This window comes from Panthera pardus, unplaced genomic scaffold (genome assembly GCF_024362965.1).
Source record: "Panthera pardus isolate Hobbes unplaced genomic scaffold, ASM2436296v1 HiC_scaffold_13, whole genome shotgun sequence".
NCBI classification, from domain to species: Eukaryota; Metazoa; Chordata; class Mammalia; order Carnivora; family Felidae; genus Panthera; species Panthera pardus.
This window is the reverse complement of record NW_026526688.1, coordinates 45,748,803-45,765,410: the sequence shown is the minus strand read 5'-3', so window position 1 is coordinate 45,765,410 and position 16,608 is coordinate 45,748,803. Positions and strand designations below refer to the sequence as shown.

Sequence of the window (16,608 nt, the reverse complement as noted above, 5' to 3'; positions counted from 1 at the left end):
TCAAGTCTTGAGCAAAAAATACATTGTTCTGCAACCAGGCCAGAAAACTCTCCTAAGAATTTACAAGCCACCTATGGAGTTTTAAAAGGGCTTCAGATAGAATGGTTACATGCCAGGGTTTCCTAACACATCCAAAAATGTGGCCTGCAAAAGAGTGAGAGAGAAAAAAGAAATGTTGGTGCCTTTTAAACTTTATAATAGATACCAATGAACAGTGGAGGATATCATCCACTAGTAGATCATCTTCAAGAACAATCTAAGTCAAGTCTGTAACTTTGAGGAAATAATGACAGCAGACTTAGAGTCTTGGAAACTGTATTTCCTGACCTGACACTGACGCCTACCCCACCTTAACAGAGGATTTCCTACATGGCTTGATCTCTCTCTTCCATCAGATGTCACCATTGGAAACTGAAGGCACATGGTCCTTCGCTTCTATTTTCCTTTAAGTGATAGGATTCATGTAGGATAAGTTGCTATGCACATGGAAGAATAAAAATACTCTTCGGAATGGTTCCAGGGAGCAGAGAGGAAAGAGCCTGCCTTCCTTAGCTGGGACGTGTTCACGCTTGTACTCAAAAGATAATTGGCTTCGTGCATATGAAAGCAGCTCCGAGGAAGGCAGTCATCAGCAAGGAAAGCTAGAGCCTTCATCCCCATGCTCTCTGGACATCCACCAGTGGACTGGCTACAAAAGCTGTTCTCACCCAACACACTAGACCTGTCAGCCTCTGAATATGGAAATCAGAGACCTGACTCTGAGAGGAATTCAGAATTTGATGCTTCCTGGATGCTCCCAGGTGGAAGTGTCCTACTTTGCTTGCACAAAGAGAAGCCCATCTTGTGACCAGTGAACTACCCTGCCTTCATCCTAAACATGTCTGCTGAGGGCCCTCTCAGGGAACTCCTACCATATTTCTTGCCAGTTTCTCCTATACAGAAAGGTCCTTCACCCTGGAAACTTCTACCTCTGGTTAGGGTGTGGCTTTTCCTTTTTGCCCTGAATGACCAGGATGGTGTTCTGTGGCACCTCTTGCCTCCAATAGCATCAACCTTTATGTTCTAATCTTCATTTCCTAGTTATAAGACTGCTAGTGCTGCACATTCCCATAGGTGATTTATTATTCTCTTTAGGAAGGTATATTTCTGCAAGGATCATGTCATTTGCAAGGCATACGACAGAAGGGAGCTTTAGTTAAGAGATGGTGAAATAAGTTGCATCAGGTTTTGCTTGGCAAGGACACCAGATGGATGCCTTTATGATGAAGTGGGGCTCCTCCAGCCTTTTCTTTTATGCAGGTCTCCAACAGGTGTTTCCTCTAAGGCATATCTGTTTTCCATAACATCAGAATGAAGAAAGATGTTGTCTGTGACAGCTTGTGTACATAGATCATGCTTTTATTATGATAGAAAAGTGTACAGCGATTGATTTGGTATCCCGAGTCAAGCTAAAATGTGCTGGGGAGAAGATTATTCTCCTTTTGCCTAAAAGACCAGGAGTCCTCGTTATGGCGATGGAGGAAGGGGCAGGAAGAGGGAGAAGGAGGGGAAAAGTGAAAAGGCTGAAGAAAGTGACCAGAAGGAAAACAGTAGCAGTTTTTGCACACTTGAATGAAGAGAGCGGAGAGCAGGAAGCCACCTCCCTGAAGGTAACCTGGGTATATTATATCAGTATCTGAGGGATGGTGTCTAGGAATCTATCTACACGTGGAGAGAAAAGTAGGTTGTATGAATGAGTACCATAGCCAGTTCTCCAGATCCTGATAAAAATCAAAAACAGACTCATCTTAGGTATGTCCCCTGGTGAGTTTCTTTAACAAGCCTGGCATAAAGCCATCACCACGGTTCTATCTAGTACCATTAAGAGAGCCTGTATGGCTCTTAGAATTAGGAGTTAGAGCTCACGAGTTATGGAATTTGTACACAAATTCTAAGAGCCGTATTTAAACCACCAAAAGCCATGTTAATTTGAAAGAACAAGATAACCCATTTTGGTTAAACTGACCTTGAGGCTTGCGTTGCAACATTCTCTGGCTAGGTAAATGACTAGAATCCACCAGGTTTATAGGGAGTCTTAAATGGTGACGAAGATAAAGGATTGCACCTCAGTCTTGGCCAATCTCACTGGCAATAAGCTCTTAATTTCCAAACCCTTCTCCCATGGCAGCTTCTCTGTCTGGGTCTTCTGACACTTCTAAGCTGACAATCTTAAGTTTAAGTAAGTTCCTTTGTCTGAAAAATTATGACTTAAGATAGCAATTTAGAAACTGACTTGGTTAAAGACATCAAAATTGCTTGATAATTATCTTACAGTCTGAGCCTTTGGGCCAGGTGTTGAATAACAAGCTGTATTAATTCACAGAAAGAAAAAAAAACCTTCACTTGCAGCACAGAGTGCAATATGTTGTATTTCTCCCAGGATGTTTGATAAAACCTCACAGGAGAGTACTCTCATAATGTACTCATTACTGGGGCCGAACCTATCATGTGACATTGTACAGTATGTCCCAAAAGGTGTTTCAAGAGATAGTGACAGGAATTTTTAAATTGGTAAATGAATATATCAAATAAGTAAATGGTAAACGTGTGTGTGGTCTAACAAGTGTGTGAAACACTGGATTATATAAACTTTCAAGGATTTCTTTTTTACGAGACTTTTCTGAACCTTTCATACGCTAAGGCACAGTGTGAATCTCAAAGAGAGGGCATCTTTCTCAAAGGTTATTTGACTGCAGAAAGCATTTCCTCAGGACTTCTCCAGTTACTACAATTACGTGCAACATGTCTTTTAGAAAAGGCATTTCTGTCAGAAGAAGATGCATTTATGCTATGGTAACAACCACGAAATCTTAGTGGCTTAGCACCACAAAGGTGTATTTCTTTTTCCCGTGACACGTCCAACACAGGTCAGTGAGGCTAGGGCCCTCTGCTCCACTTCGGTGTTCATATTGTCAGGCTGGCTGGTCATCACTTAAGCAGGTTACGAGAGAGCCTGAAGAATCACACAGGAGTGTGTCACTACCTGAGCCATCACTTCTCACATTTCATTGGTCAGAACTGGTCATGTGACTCCACAGCTGCCCATATACTAAGGAAGGAAAGGGAAATTGGGTATTCTGAGCACCAGTAATGTCAACCTTAGCAGTATATTGAAACACCAGCTTTACTGTTTGTTAGCACTTTGACTTTTATCCATAAAACAAGGAGTGGTCTTTAAAGTGTCTGGCAGAGACTACAATGATCATTAAGTATTTCAGTTACTCCCTATGCTCTGTTAAAGCTAGCAGGAGCCATCTGACTAGGTTTGGCCACTGGAATGTAAGCAAAAATGATGGCATGTCACTTTGGGCCAATGAAATTAAAAGCCCGGTCTTGGGGTGCCTGCGTAGGTCAGTGGGTTAAGCATCCAACTTTGGCTCAGGTGAGCCATCTCATGGCTTGTGAGTTCAAGCCCTGAATCGGGCTCTGTGCTGACAGCCCAGAGCCTGAAGCCTGCTTCAGATTCTGTGTCTGCCTCTCTCTCTCTGCCCCTCCCTGGCACATGCCCTGTCTCTCTCTCCTTCCAAAATAAATAAAACGTTAAAAAAATTTTTTAAAGCCCAGTCTTGATTCTCCAGTTCTTTTCCCTTGCCTTAACGACTGAGAAGGATGTGAGTTCCAGGTGTGTGAACCTAAGATGGTATAGCCTCTGTGCCCTTAAAGGTTGGGATGGCTGCATGGACTACAGGCACCTGCTTGCCTGAGGAAAATACATGGTGTGAGTGAGAACCCGGGTTATGTTCAGCCCCTGGAATTTTGAGGTTATTTCTGCAGACTAAGCCTTGATTCTCCTGACTCAGTCTCTTTCAACTCCGAACTTTCTGTGCTTCCAGAAGGGTTTCCTCTCTTCTCTACTGAGCAAATATTCATTCCTTTGGATGCGAGGAGATTTTTCCAAAGATCATCTAACGCTTTCAGTGGTTGAGCATATCCATGACAAGCATTGTGCCCAACTCCAGTGTGGGGTGATCACGTGGAGGGCTTTGCCAAGACTTAAACCAAGATTAGAGCAGAGTTTAGTCAAATGCAGGCCAGGGATGGAAGCTGTAAAGAATGCAAAACACATGGAGTAAGTGAGGATGTTTCAACAGGGCCTCATATTCAACAGGGCCTCATACACAAAGATATAGAAAAGAGAGGGGAGGAAAACAGGCCAAGGAAAGAGACAGCATTCATGACTCAATCTCACAGCCTTTTAAATTCTATATTCAGGTGCCCAAAACACCTCCCATGATTTCTTCATCACTGCAGTAGCAAAATTAAGAGCAAAAATAACTACCTTTAAGGCAGTATAATGTAAGGTAAAAGGAGAGACTGATAGGTCTGTTAAATACACACACTCAACAGGCTTAGTATGTCTTCAGCTGTGATACACTCATTGGTGTCCTTCAGACATGAATCTTTATTCGGGACCCTCACAGACTGAAGGTCACTTTCCTTGTGTTGTTTGCACTTTGAGTGCAAGGTTCTAATGAGTCTGACATCTTGGCTTTGTTACATTAGTGCCCCAAACGTTCTCAGCTAACTCTCCATTCTCCCTACTTAGGACTTTTCTGTATGAACCAGAACCGGGTTGTGACCAGCTTGATGAGAGCGGCATGTTTCACTGGTGCAGAGCAATTGCTTTGGACAGAGTGATTCTGGTAGGTGATCTTGCACCAAATCTCAAATAAAATAAAGCTAGTCATCTAGGGAAAGTAAGTCCTTACACTAGTTATAAGCGCCTGCCATTTCTCTTTGTACACTGTGAATTTCAAAGGAAGGACACATTCCTCTCCACCCATATGAATGGTATGCAGGGTAACAGATGTAGCATTTGACAAAGACGATGTGGGTAATATGCTGGGATTTGAAGCAATCAGATCAGATTGTTCAACTACTTTTTCCCTCCTTTCAGGGTTTAGCTGAGTCAGTTATTTAGAATAATGTTCTCCTGACACTTTGCTGTTTTGCTAGTAAATCTAATTAATTTCAGTGCACCAGGGAAACCATTTACAAGAACTCTGAAGCCTTTCTTTTTTAAAAAGTAAATAAACATTATCCTAATTATTGTTTTAAAGTTTGGATTTTCTATAGTGGTTTTTCTTAAAGCCGGCTGTACTTAAGCGTAATACATTAGGCAAGAGTGTATCTCCCAGATGCATAACCTGGATGAATCCTAATAGATATTAGAATCCTGTCCCTGCCTCTGTTTTCTCAAGGAAATGAACTAACTCAATTTACTGAAATGCCAGCAACTAAGATGTAAAAAGTCTGTATCCTAATCCAGGCTCTGACACCTGCTTTCTGGATCCTCATCTATTCTCATTTTCCAGAGTTAGCATAATCTCAGTGGTTTACTTGCAAGCAGTTGTTGGTAAATATAACTGATAAAAGTGATTATATGTTGTATGAACCCTATATCATTTTTTCAACTATGACTAATTGATAATTATATCTTTTTCTTGCTTTCGAAAAGTAGTTCAGTTCACTTTTCTTCTGTTAGACACACACACACACACACACACACACACACACAGAGAGAGAGAGAGAGAGAGAGAGAGAGAGAGAGAGCTCTTGTGGCTTGGTACCAGTGTCCTGACAGAATATGTTCCAATTTTTGTAAAAGCCTGATCAATCATTTGATCAGAAGCACAAAATTGTCAGAACTGTCATATCAACTAGAACACTATTAGGATTGCGGCTGAAATTCACCATTTCAGCAATGATGTCTTATTCTAAACTAAGCAAAATAAACTCCGTTGAGTAGGAAGATAAACATGTTTTCAGTGGGAGGGAAATCATTAGAAAGGTTGAGAAGTTGGTTGCAGATGGAGGTATCCAAGAGACCAAGAAATAGAAATGGCAGATGTTTTATCATACCTATTTCTTAAGCACAGAGACAGGTTGCCATGATAGATAGCTCCTTTCTGACGCTTGATGTAGAATATAGTTCAGAACACCAACTAAGTCTTTTGATAAGTTTAAAAGGGCTTCTAGTTTAAGAAATTCTAAAGGTTTGAAACTTGTGACCATAGAGGAGAAATGTCCATACTGCAGAATTCAAGGGGTCTTCGAATTTGGTTTGGTTTGTGGAAGGGTCAAGTGGAAGTGGTTGGCTTAAGTTACTTTGAACAAATAGTGCACCCTCCACTTCCTCCCAAAGCTGCCATCTTTCTCAATTGGGAGACAGTTTTGTGCCACAGTTTGTTGGAGAAATTGCCTCTGTAGCTGTGCCCATTAATGCACTCTGCCATGCATCTTGTTTCTAATTGTTTAGTTCTACTCAGAAGAGCGATAGTTGGACTTCAGGCATATTACATTAAATACCGTTAGAGGCTTCATTATTCAAGTTACAACTAATCGGATTAGCGAGAGACAATTATTTAATAGATTTGGTTAAGATTCACATCACTCTCTAGGAAGGCTCTCCAGACAAGTAGCTTTATTTCCCCTCACAGGGCAATTCCCTCTGAAAAGAGAGTATTTCCTCATATATGCTAATTTGACAAACTAATTGTGGAGATGTCAGATGTTACTTATTTATCTGGTTAGATTTTATCAGCCCGTGTTTCACAGAAGCTTGTCATTTAACCCAGCTAAGGACGGACGTGAGGGAGGATGATGTATCCATTTGAAGTATTCTGAGTCTTCATGAGCAGACGAATGTAGAACACACTCATACATGAAATGCTTTTAAATGCATTTAACTTGTTCTCTACCACCTTCCAAGAGTCCTCCTTTGAAACTCTAGGAATTCGATAAGATTCAGAGTTGATTAATAGGTATTGAACAACAGCTAATTAGTCGAGCATTACATTTTCAATATGGTATTTAATTTCTACAACAGAATTCACTCTTATTATTTTTTTTTCAAATTTTTTTTTTCAACGTTTTTTATTTATTTTTGGGACAGAGAGAGACAGAGCATGAACGGGGGAGGGGCAGAGAGAGAGGGAGACACAGAATCGGAAACAGGCTCCAGGCTCCGAGCCATCAGCCCAGAGCCTGACGCGGGGCTCGAACTCACAGACCGCGAGATCGTGACCTGGCTGAAGTCGGATGCTCAACCGACTGCGCCACCCAGGCGCCCCTCACTCTTATTTTTAAACCATTGAAACTTACAGAAATTGAGGGTGAGAGGGTGAAACTAGTTTGTTCGTAGTCATACAAAAGAATACAGAATCAGGTCTTCCTCCAGATCCACTGCTCCTTCCAGCCCATCCCAGTGTCACTAGAGAGGACCTTGACTCATTCCCTGGAAGAAATCAGACAAAGGCTCAACATGAGTTTCCTACAGGAATATCATCTCTCTCTTTTTTTTAAAGTGACATTTATCATTCTTAAAAGTCTCTGTGAATGTGGGAGAAACCTAACCTAAATATTTTTCATGTACATTATTATTTTCAACTTAGAGATATTAAAGAAACGTTAACAACTGGTGCTGTTGATGATAGTGTGGGACATGTATAAATGCTTGATCTCAGATGGAATTTTTGTGACCTTTTTATTTCTTTTGTGCACTTTGCATAGAAATTTCTTCAACTTTGCAAAGCATCTGTTGAATCAGTTTGGTGTATTAGGTGGAACCATATAAAATGACCAATATTCAACCATTTTTGGCCCGTGAAAAGGCAATTTCACATGTTCCAAACTAATGGATATTTTCGTATATACAAAAATCCACTGAAAACTGAAGAATTTTGTACAACCTGACGTGATCTTCAGGGCTCACTAGAAAACATAAATTTAGCAAAGGAACTTGTAATGTTTTAGCTTTCCATCGAATCTCACTATAGCACATACAAGGCCAAAAACATGTAATGACAATAAAAGATTTGTTCCCCATTTGGTTCTATGATGTCACACCTCAAGGAATGACACTTATTTGAGTTTTAATTGATGTACTCCAGGCTAATAAAAGACTTTAAACAGTGGAGTCAGAAGGAACTCCACAAAAAGATAAAAAGTAGAATTGCCCCAAGGCAGATAAATTCCATTTTTATGAGCAATTTGCAGAATTACATTATCCTTGTGGAAGTACTCCTGTGGATGTACCTAGAAGTATTGGTATGAGGGGAAGGAGCCCTCTTTGAGAGACTCTCAGCTTGTTTCTAAAACTGACCAGACTCTGGCCTGCTTATGCTTAGAAACGAATGGACAAGTCAAAACATGAGTTTCGGAACCATGTGGTAGCATGTGTCTTTGGAGATGCCCACTCCACGCTGATGGGGCTTCGGAATTTTGTAATACCCTTGAGAGCTAGCAGCTATACCCGGCAGGAGCTGAAGGACATTGTATTCATCGGATCTTTGGATTACCTGAAGAGAGAATGGGTGTTTCTCCGGAATTTTCCCCAGATATACATTCTTCCTGTAAGTGTCACATAGAGTGAATATTTGTATTCACTAATGGTACTAGCATTAATAATAACAAAATAATAGCTTGTAGTTATATAGTGCTTACTGCTATCAAAAACTATTCCAAGCATCTTACGTAAAGTAACTCATTTAATCCTCAAAGTAATCCTATGGGGTAGATTGTGAAAGTGTTGAACTTTGGGCACAGAGAGAGTAAGTAAGCTGTCCAAGTTTACACCACTGGTAAGTAGCAGAACTAAGACCTAAATCTAGACATTTTGGCTCCTGGGTTTATGCTCAGGATCCACTGCATGTTATGTTTTATGTTTATTATTATGTTTTATGGTTTTTATATAACAGTTTCTCTGCATTTCTGAATCTGATTCTGACTTAATAGCTAAAGCTAATAGCTAAGCCTTTGTGTTCCAACTTTCTCGTCTTTTCTGGAGACACATCTAATCTGGAACACAATGCCACACAGTCCTTGATAGATGTATGAAAAGGAAGAATTCGGTTTACATTTATGAGAAATGGATCGGTTCTGCATATATGACATTGTGGTTGTAATTGTATTTGCTCTGAACCTTTATAGGTCTGTATGCCATTGTATCCCTCTCTTTCCCTGGATTAAAAAAAAAATATGGCAGTGTGAAATGCACCAAAGCATGTAATATTTTTCATGAAATGATGCTGGCAACGTGTAATATTTTTCAAATTTCAAAAATGGTTCCGTCAAGGAACAAATTTCATTTCCCTTTAAAAAAGGCACCACAAAGTTCTCTGCACTGCACCCTTTTATTAGGCCAGAGAAAGGAAGACAGGAAGAGAACCGGAAATCTCCAGATCCAGCTAGTGTTAGGAATTACCAGTATTCTAGTCTAAGCTTCCTGAGGGTGGGATCAGATCTATCCCTGTGTCTCCACCAAATTGGGAAAGAAGTAACCACCACTATGCTAGTTAACCCAGAGAGTAACAGGAAAGGTCAGCTACAAACAAAATTGTGGGGATGCAAAATTTGCCTTTAGATCCATAACTTCTCCTTTCTCTGAATGTTTCCTGTTATCCCTACTGTTATCCCTAATTTGCTTCTCCCACTTGAGTCATCTGAATGGATGTGGGCTCTTCTGTCTCCACCCTCCTTTGGCTCATCCAGACTTGCTCTCAAGAAAGGGCCTGTGAAATTTAGTCACACTAAGATATTAATGATCAATGAAGCTAAATGTGTTCAAATATCAGGTAGCTGAGTCTTGAAACCAAGTCAATGGAGGCTAGAGAGGCTTTGGCTGAAAAATTGGCATCACCCACAAAGAGCCATTACCCTGAGCCATGATATAAATTCCCTCCATCTGAGAAGTCCCTCCTCTACTGGGTTTTCTCTCATTAGGGATCTGCACTCTTTCCTGAAGACCTCCGCGCAGCCAACATAGAGGAATGTTCCATGTGCGCTGTTCTATCCTCCTCATCCAAGGCTTTGAGCAGCCCAGCTTTGGTAGACACAGAGACCATCATGGCTACCCTCAACATCGGATCACTGCGGGTTAGCTGCGCTCCCAATATGCCTGAAGAACCATGTAAGAACAACTCCCTGACAGGAGGAGGCTAGAGAGAATGGAACAAGGAAAGAGAATTAACTCCTCTCTGAAGTATTTTGATAATGGGGAGGAGGAGACATTGGGCCAGATAGCCTTGAAGTTCCCTTCCAACTCTGAGAATTCTATAATGGAAGTAGCAGACAGTTCAGTCCTTGGGGATCCTAAGTCAAATGAAAACTATGTCTGTATTCTAAATGGAATGCATGTAACACTATTTTCCAATTTTAAGAAAAATCACTGAATTTTAGTGCTGTTTTTGTTGCTGTTATTAAATATTAGTTAAGATAGAAATTGGCATATTATTATAATTAATAACATTTAGTAGTAGTAGCAGTAGTAGTATCAATCCTCATTGGATCTTAGAGTTGTTTCCATACTCTTCCTAGTTTCATGTTTGAGAGAATGAAGTATAACTCTCTCTTACTCTTTGAAGATGCTTTTAATATATGAATTGTACAAGATTATCTCTAAGGTCCCTTTCAACTTCTACAGACTAAAAATGTTGTATTGCAGCTTCAGATTGGAAAGAGATGGTGAGAAGCAGGATCTGTTCAGGATGGGGATCAAGTCTCTTCCTCCTTTGTATTCCTCTTAGTTCCTAGTACAACTATGGTCACTTAGATGCTTACCACATACACACTGAATTGCAACAAATAAGCCAGTAAGATGGACTCTTGAGCCCTTATATTTGACTGTACCCAAGTGTTCAAGGTAAATTCCCACTAAATATTGTGGTTTTCCTTCTCCTCCCAAATGGGAAAAGGCTTACTATTAATTTGTTTCCAAAACTGAGTACTAGACACTCAACCTAATATGAAAGTACTATTTCTGAAGAATCTTCTGTATCTAAAACAGATTTTCAACTCAACAAATAAAAGTAAATCATGGTTGGGGTTCCCTGAATCTAGCCATTTCCCTTGGGAATGTTGATCCTCTGTATCAGGATCAGGAACTTAGTCCTTTAGCCACATAGCTGTTGACCACTTTGCATGGAACTTGGAACAGTCAGACATCAACGGCATCACAAGGCTTTCATGATTATTGTTTTGGATAAAAATGTTCATGAATCAAATTAGGAAACCAAAAGAACTCTCTCTGACTCCTAGGTGCTGTTGCTAGGTGAGAACATAAAAGGGTCTTGGGACAGAGGAATAAATGAGCAATCTAGCCTAATCTCTGGTAGGTGAACTGAGCCAGCTACCTGAGACACCCTCACTAAGCAATGAAAGCCCACTCAGCACCCAGAGTTTCAGGGTGTTTTGCAAAGCAGGCTAATAACAAAGCACTTTATGAATATCAAAGTGCCATAGAAATCCAGACTGAGGCTGTATGAACCATATCTCTGCTGAGCAAATCAAAAAATGCTGTTGTGCTCTGCACATAAAACCTTAGCTTAGCAATTAGGGTCACTCAGATTTACACACGATTTGTGTGTGATATATGTGTGAGTGGTGTGTGTGTGTGTACCCACCATGCTTATAACTTTCTATAATTGGACAAAGAAGAAGTATTCAGTTTAAAGGCAAAGTCATCAGTATACAAATGAAAATGCCCACTTAAGCCTGGGATAAACTGACATTGGCCATTGAGTTAATCATCTCGGTGACTTGTCCTTCCTATCATTACTTTCACTTCATCTCACATCTTATATAGGCTAGAAAGAGAGAAACCTATGGATTTAATTCCACTTTCCTTTATTTCTAGTGATTTTTATCCCTTTGCTTATTCATTAATTCAACAAAACAATATTGATTTGGTATGATGTGCCATGTACTCTGTTACAGGCTAGAAGGATGCCCTCAAAGGAGAAAGATTAATTGGTAGAAGGAGGTAAAAGAGAGAAGGAAAAAGGTTTGGAAAGGAGGCAGAGAAAATGAAGACATATCAAAGTATTTCAATTGTTATGAAGTATGAGTACATGCTTTCCCCAAAGATAAAAGGAAAGGTTTAGAGAAAAATGTATTGTGGGAGCCTTGCAAGGTTTCTTTTAGGGATATCATCATACCCAACTGTGTGACCAGGAAATGGAGACCTAGACAGGCTCTACTGCGCCACCTAACGAAGGTCATTGAGTCTGCTTATCTGCTGGCTATAACATCAGTAAAGTCACGTTATGAGCACCCAAGAATAGTAAAGGATCATTACTCAGATTTTTCATCAATTACTCTGTCATTATAGAAATCTACTCGGAGTTTATATAGAGAAATTCTGAAGCCTTGAAGAAGCCTGTTTGGCTCTCTTAACCATTCTTCCCATTTCATGTGAATACCATTCTTGTACCATCACTAAGAGATAGAGATGAGAATATACACTTCCAAGAACTGACAGTATAAAGGACTATGAAATTCTGCCAGGAGTCAGAAAACATCTTGCATGCTGAGCACCAACATAAGACTAGCCAATGGGCAGTTTGCTCTCCTTTCCTCTAGGACAGGGGTTATCAACCAGGGGCAGTTCCCCTCTCCCCTGCCACCCTTCCACCCAGAGGTCATCCGACAATGCCTAGAGACAGTTTTGGTTGTCCCAACTTGATGGGATACTATTGGCATCTAGTGAGTAGAGGTCAGAGATGCTGGTAGACATCCTATAATGCACAGGGCAGCCCCGCATGATTTAAAATAATAATAACAACAAAACCTTTTTGGCCCCAAATGTCAATAGTACCAATCAGAAACCTTGCCCTAGCATATCTGGTGAGATTCTTGTGGGATAAGCAGGCTTTTCCACATCTTCGCAGTCATGATAAACTTATATGTGAAGGCCATCTAAGACTACCAAGGCTATTCCATACAGTGATTCACCAAGGGATGTTGGGAGTTGGGGACAGCAGAGTGAGGACTTTCTTAAGGATCAGTAAGAACGCCAGGCCTCCTGGACATTTCTGTGGGAAACTTTAGGTTTTCCAGTGACGTTCTAATTATTGCCCTGTCACATCACAGGGAGAGCAGGTTAGCAAACCTAGGTATTGAACTAAATAATCTGTGGCATAATCTAAACATATAATGGTAATTAAGTCTGACAACTTAATATGCTACTGAAATTTAAATGTACAGTAGTAATCTACAATTAAGCAATCTTTTATAATAGCACCCTGCCAGACTGGAAGATTTCAGGTATAATACTATGTACTATTACATAGCAAAAATATTGACAATTAGTGAAATATATCCAGGCTATGATCTGACACATACTCAAATTAACCATTGCTCTACAAGACAAGAGGGAGTTAAGGCAGAAATTCAGTTGCTGTCCTTCAGCTGGTGTCCAAATCAGTTATTTCAACTGATAAGCATGTGTATGCACCTAGTAAGAACATTTGAGATCGAAGCCTCTGACTATATATACTTAATTCACAGATTTGATAGGACTGTGGTAAAATCCTGATTGCTCTATAGTTTCCACTGCTCACAGCAGCCAGAGGGATCTTTTATAAATATTTAACAGATAATGTCAGTTCCCTACTTTACACCCTATAATGGTGACCCATGACAATTATAGGAAAATCACACAGGGTTTTGGAGGCCAATTGGGAGTTTGAATTTTCTCCTACTTCATCTTATTTATACTGACTCTTTCCTGCTTTGTATCCCTTATCCCATTCCCTCTGCCCATTCCCCTTCCATATCCCTCAGGACTCCATTCAAACATCCAAGAGACCTCTCTTCAAACCCTATCAAAGCATCACTTCTGATGAGATCATTGTGCGTGTGTTTCTTTTTTAAGTGGACCCCAGCTTCCCAACTCTCTCTTCCCTTTTCATCCTTTACATTTTTTTAGTGTGGCTCGGAGACCGAAACTCTGGTGTTCATCTGGGTTTTGAACCTTCCTGTTGTTCCCTGCAAGGTAGCACTGTGTTTCAGGCTGGTGCCATGTATTGCTGTGTTTTGGAGTCGAGGCCCACAGAGGAAGTGAGTCGAGGCTCACCTCCTAACACAGGAGGGAAATCTGTCTGTAAACTGAAAGCAAAGCTCAGAGGCCCCAAGTCACATCCTGCCCATCTTTAAGGAAGTCCCAAGGGATTTAGGATTGAGTCAAGCCAACCAGAAATGGGAGGCAGCCAGTTCTGCTAAAGAAGAAAGAAGACATGAGCATTGCCTCATGGGCACCCGGGTACCCAGAGAATATCGCAAAGAAGCCAAGAGCACTAGGAGCCAGAAACTAGTGGTAGTATCTCCAGAAGCACTGGTGGGGAAGCACCACCATTTATTCATGGTTCCCTAAAAGTTCTGCAAGCAAATGGATGTGGATTGAGGCACAGCCTGTCTGAGCCATTACCCAGCACTACCACTCCATGCAGAATAATCATATTTTACTTTGTCATCAATAAGCAACGACTGGGAGAGCTTCACTTTTTTGTAGTTCATTTGAAATGCCATTTAAAACACACACCACTTCTCAAAAGGAAATGCTGAGGAGGCCCCAATTTTCTTTCCCTTAACTTTGTTAAGATAAAGCATCAAGTAACATGGCATGCATTTACATCCTTGCCAAGTCTTAAAAGCCACTTTGTTTGCATTTATCAATCTCTTTTCTTTGTTGTGTGTGTTCACAAAAGGGACTTCAGAGTGTTTCACCAGATTTCCTGAGAAACTAAAATTCCGAAGAATCCCCATCCTCACTGAACTGAGTAAGTTGTGTTTCAAGGATAAAATTCAAGGGAGAAATCTTTGTGATCTAAGAATCCACAGTCAAAGGACAGAAGAATCAGAATGGGGCCCAGACAAACATTAAGTGTTTGGACATTACATTGGGCTTTTACACAGCTGGTGACATCATCAAGCAGAGCCTGTTGTATCTGGGTGTCAGGGTGCAGGAATAGCATCTGCCTTCTCCTTTTGTTCAGTGACCAGGAGGAAATCAGCCACTGGCTCAGTCTGTTTGGAGGAAATCTTTTGTGGGAGGGACCATGGATTTGAAGACTTCTAGGAAGGATCTCCCAATACTCACTTACCTACCCATCATGGGACTTTAAATCAGGCATCTTCCTTTCCTGTAGTGACACCGGGGCCAGGATACCAGGGTGATGCAAATGAGGCACTTGGGGTACAGATTTTAAGGATGTGTCCACTCCTGGGGTTCTTAAATTTTGTGTCCCAGGTACCTCCCTTGGGTCATCTGAATCCTGGCTCTGAGTGATGCTCTTCTAAAATGAAAATACTTCATGCAGAAACACCAGAATAAGCTGTTATCTCTCACCAACACCATATGGAAAATGCACATACATGAGACTTTCCTGGATGTGAGGAGCTCTGAGGGTGGGAAGAGTAGGGAAGGCAGCGAAGGTACCTGTGCATTTGGGGATACATTTTTAAGACAACAGGGGACACACTGGGATTTAATAATAGCAATAATTGATGATGAAAGGGGAAGATACGAAAGAGGGGCATGGTGTCTTTAGCACAGATTAGAACCTGAAGCTGTCAACTGCAGTTTTTACTTATATTTTATTTTTCTACCCTTTTGAACCATCTTTAACCCAAGGCGTAGATACACTAAGGACATTGATTAGAAAACTGTGATGTAAGTTGGAGTGGTTAGGAGAGGACCAGCAAGGTTTTCCCTGGCCCCAAAGTACATCTGGTCACCATCCAGGGACTTACAGCTTTGTTGAACTAAAGACTTTCTGGCATCAGGTAGCCCTTGTCAAATTAGTATAACAAATCACCTGTCAGCTCCCTCAGTTTTTTGTTCTTTGGCTGGCTGGAAAAGGTCAAAATGACATGAGAGCTGCAGGCCTGACTGTCAGCACTTTGGTACAGAATGTCCAGTGGCATACAGGAAAATGGCTAAGAAAGCAGAGGCCAGTAGTTTAAGAAGACACAGCGAGATTTGGACAAGGGCTCCTGGAGTATGTGTGTGTGTCGAGGGTTAGAATGCAAGGAGAAAAAAGTGTATGTGCATAAGAAAGGTGGGTAGATATTAGTCAGACATTGCTCATCTTTTATAAAACCATGGAGTGATTTGAAGAATTAAGGAATAATCCAGTCTTAGTTAGGAATGTATTCTGCATTGTATGCCCAGGAAGTTTGGTTTGATCTGTAATCTGACTGTCAAGAACTGTGAAGGATGTAAGTAAGACCTTATGTTACTTGCAAACCATTAAGTTGACCTGCCTCAGTTTCATGGATACTGGAAGAAGACACAAGACCCCTGGGACAGAGATAAAGAACAGTTTGTTACTCAAAGCAGTGGCAATAGCCAGAGTACCATCAATTTTGTGCTGCTTGCCCAAAGCCTCATTCCCACAGGGTGACATGACAAGGGCCAAATAATACCTGTACGAACAATGGATTGCTTTGTAGGAGAGAAACCATGGGCTTTGGGAACCAGAATCTTTTATAACAGGCAGTAAGCTTGATTCCCTTTGCTCTGGTGGGAGATATTATCTCTGTCATCCAAAGCTATTTGGTCTTCAAACATTTTTGAAACAATAATCTTGGAACAACGGCAATCAGGGCTTCTGTTTGTACTCCCAACAATGACCAGTTGCATTTCCTTCAGAGGCTTCCTACAAGGATCTGAGTTGCAGCTGGGGCAAGTATAGACATGCTAGTAGATAATTTGGCCACTTCTACAGGGGCCCCAGTTAGGAGGATTCTCTAAGCCCTATTACTCAAAGTATAGTCCATGAATCAGCA

General features: G+C 40.9%; 1 protein-coding gene across 1 annotated transcript in view; it reads left to right on the top strand.

The window, feature by feature from the left end:
* Nucleotides 1–16,608, top strand: part of KCNU1 (potassium calcium-activated channel subfamily U member 1) — a 148,630-nt gene that overhangs the window by 117,285 nt on the left and 14,737 nt on the right. The window contains exons 20-23 of the mRNA XM_053901086.1: nucleotides 4,586–4,682; nucleotides 8,169–8,393; nucleotides 9,763–9,949; nucleotides 14,526–14,597. Of these exons, the coding sequence (XP_053757061.1) occupies nucleotides 4,586–4,682; nucleotides 8,169–8,393; nucleotides 9,763–9,949; nucleotides 14,526–14,597 (581 nt within the window). The remainder of the gene's footprint in view (nucleotides 1–4,585; nucleotides 4,683–8,168; nucleotides 8,394–9,762; nucleotides 9,950–14,525; nucleotides 14,598–16,608) is intronic.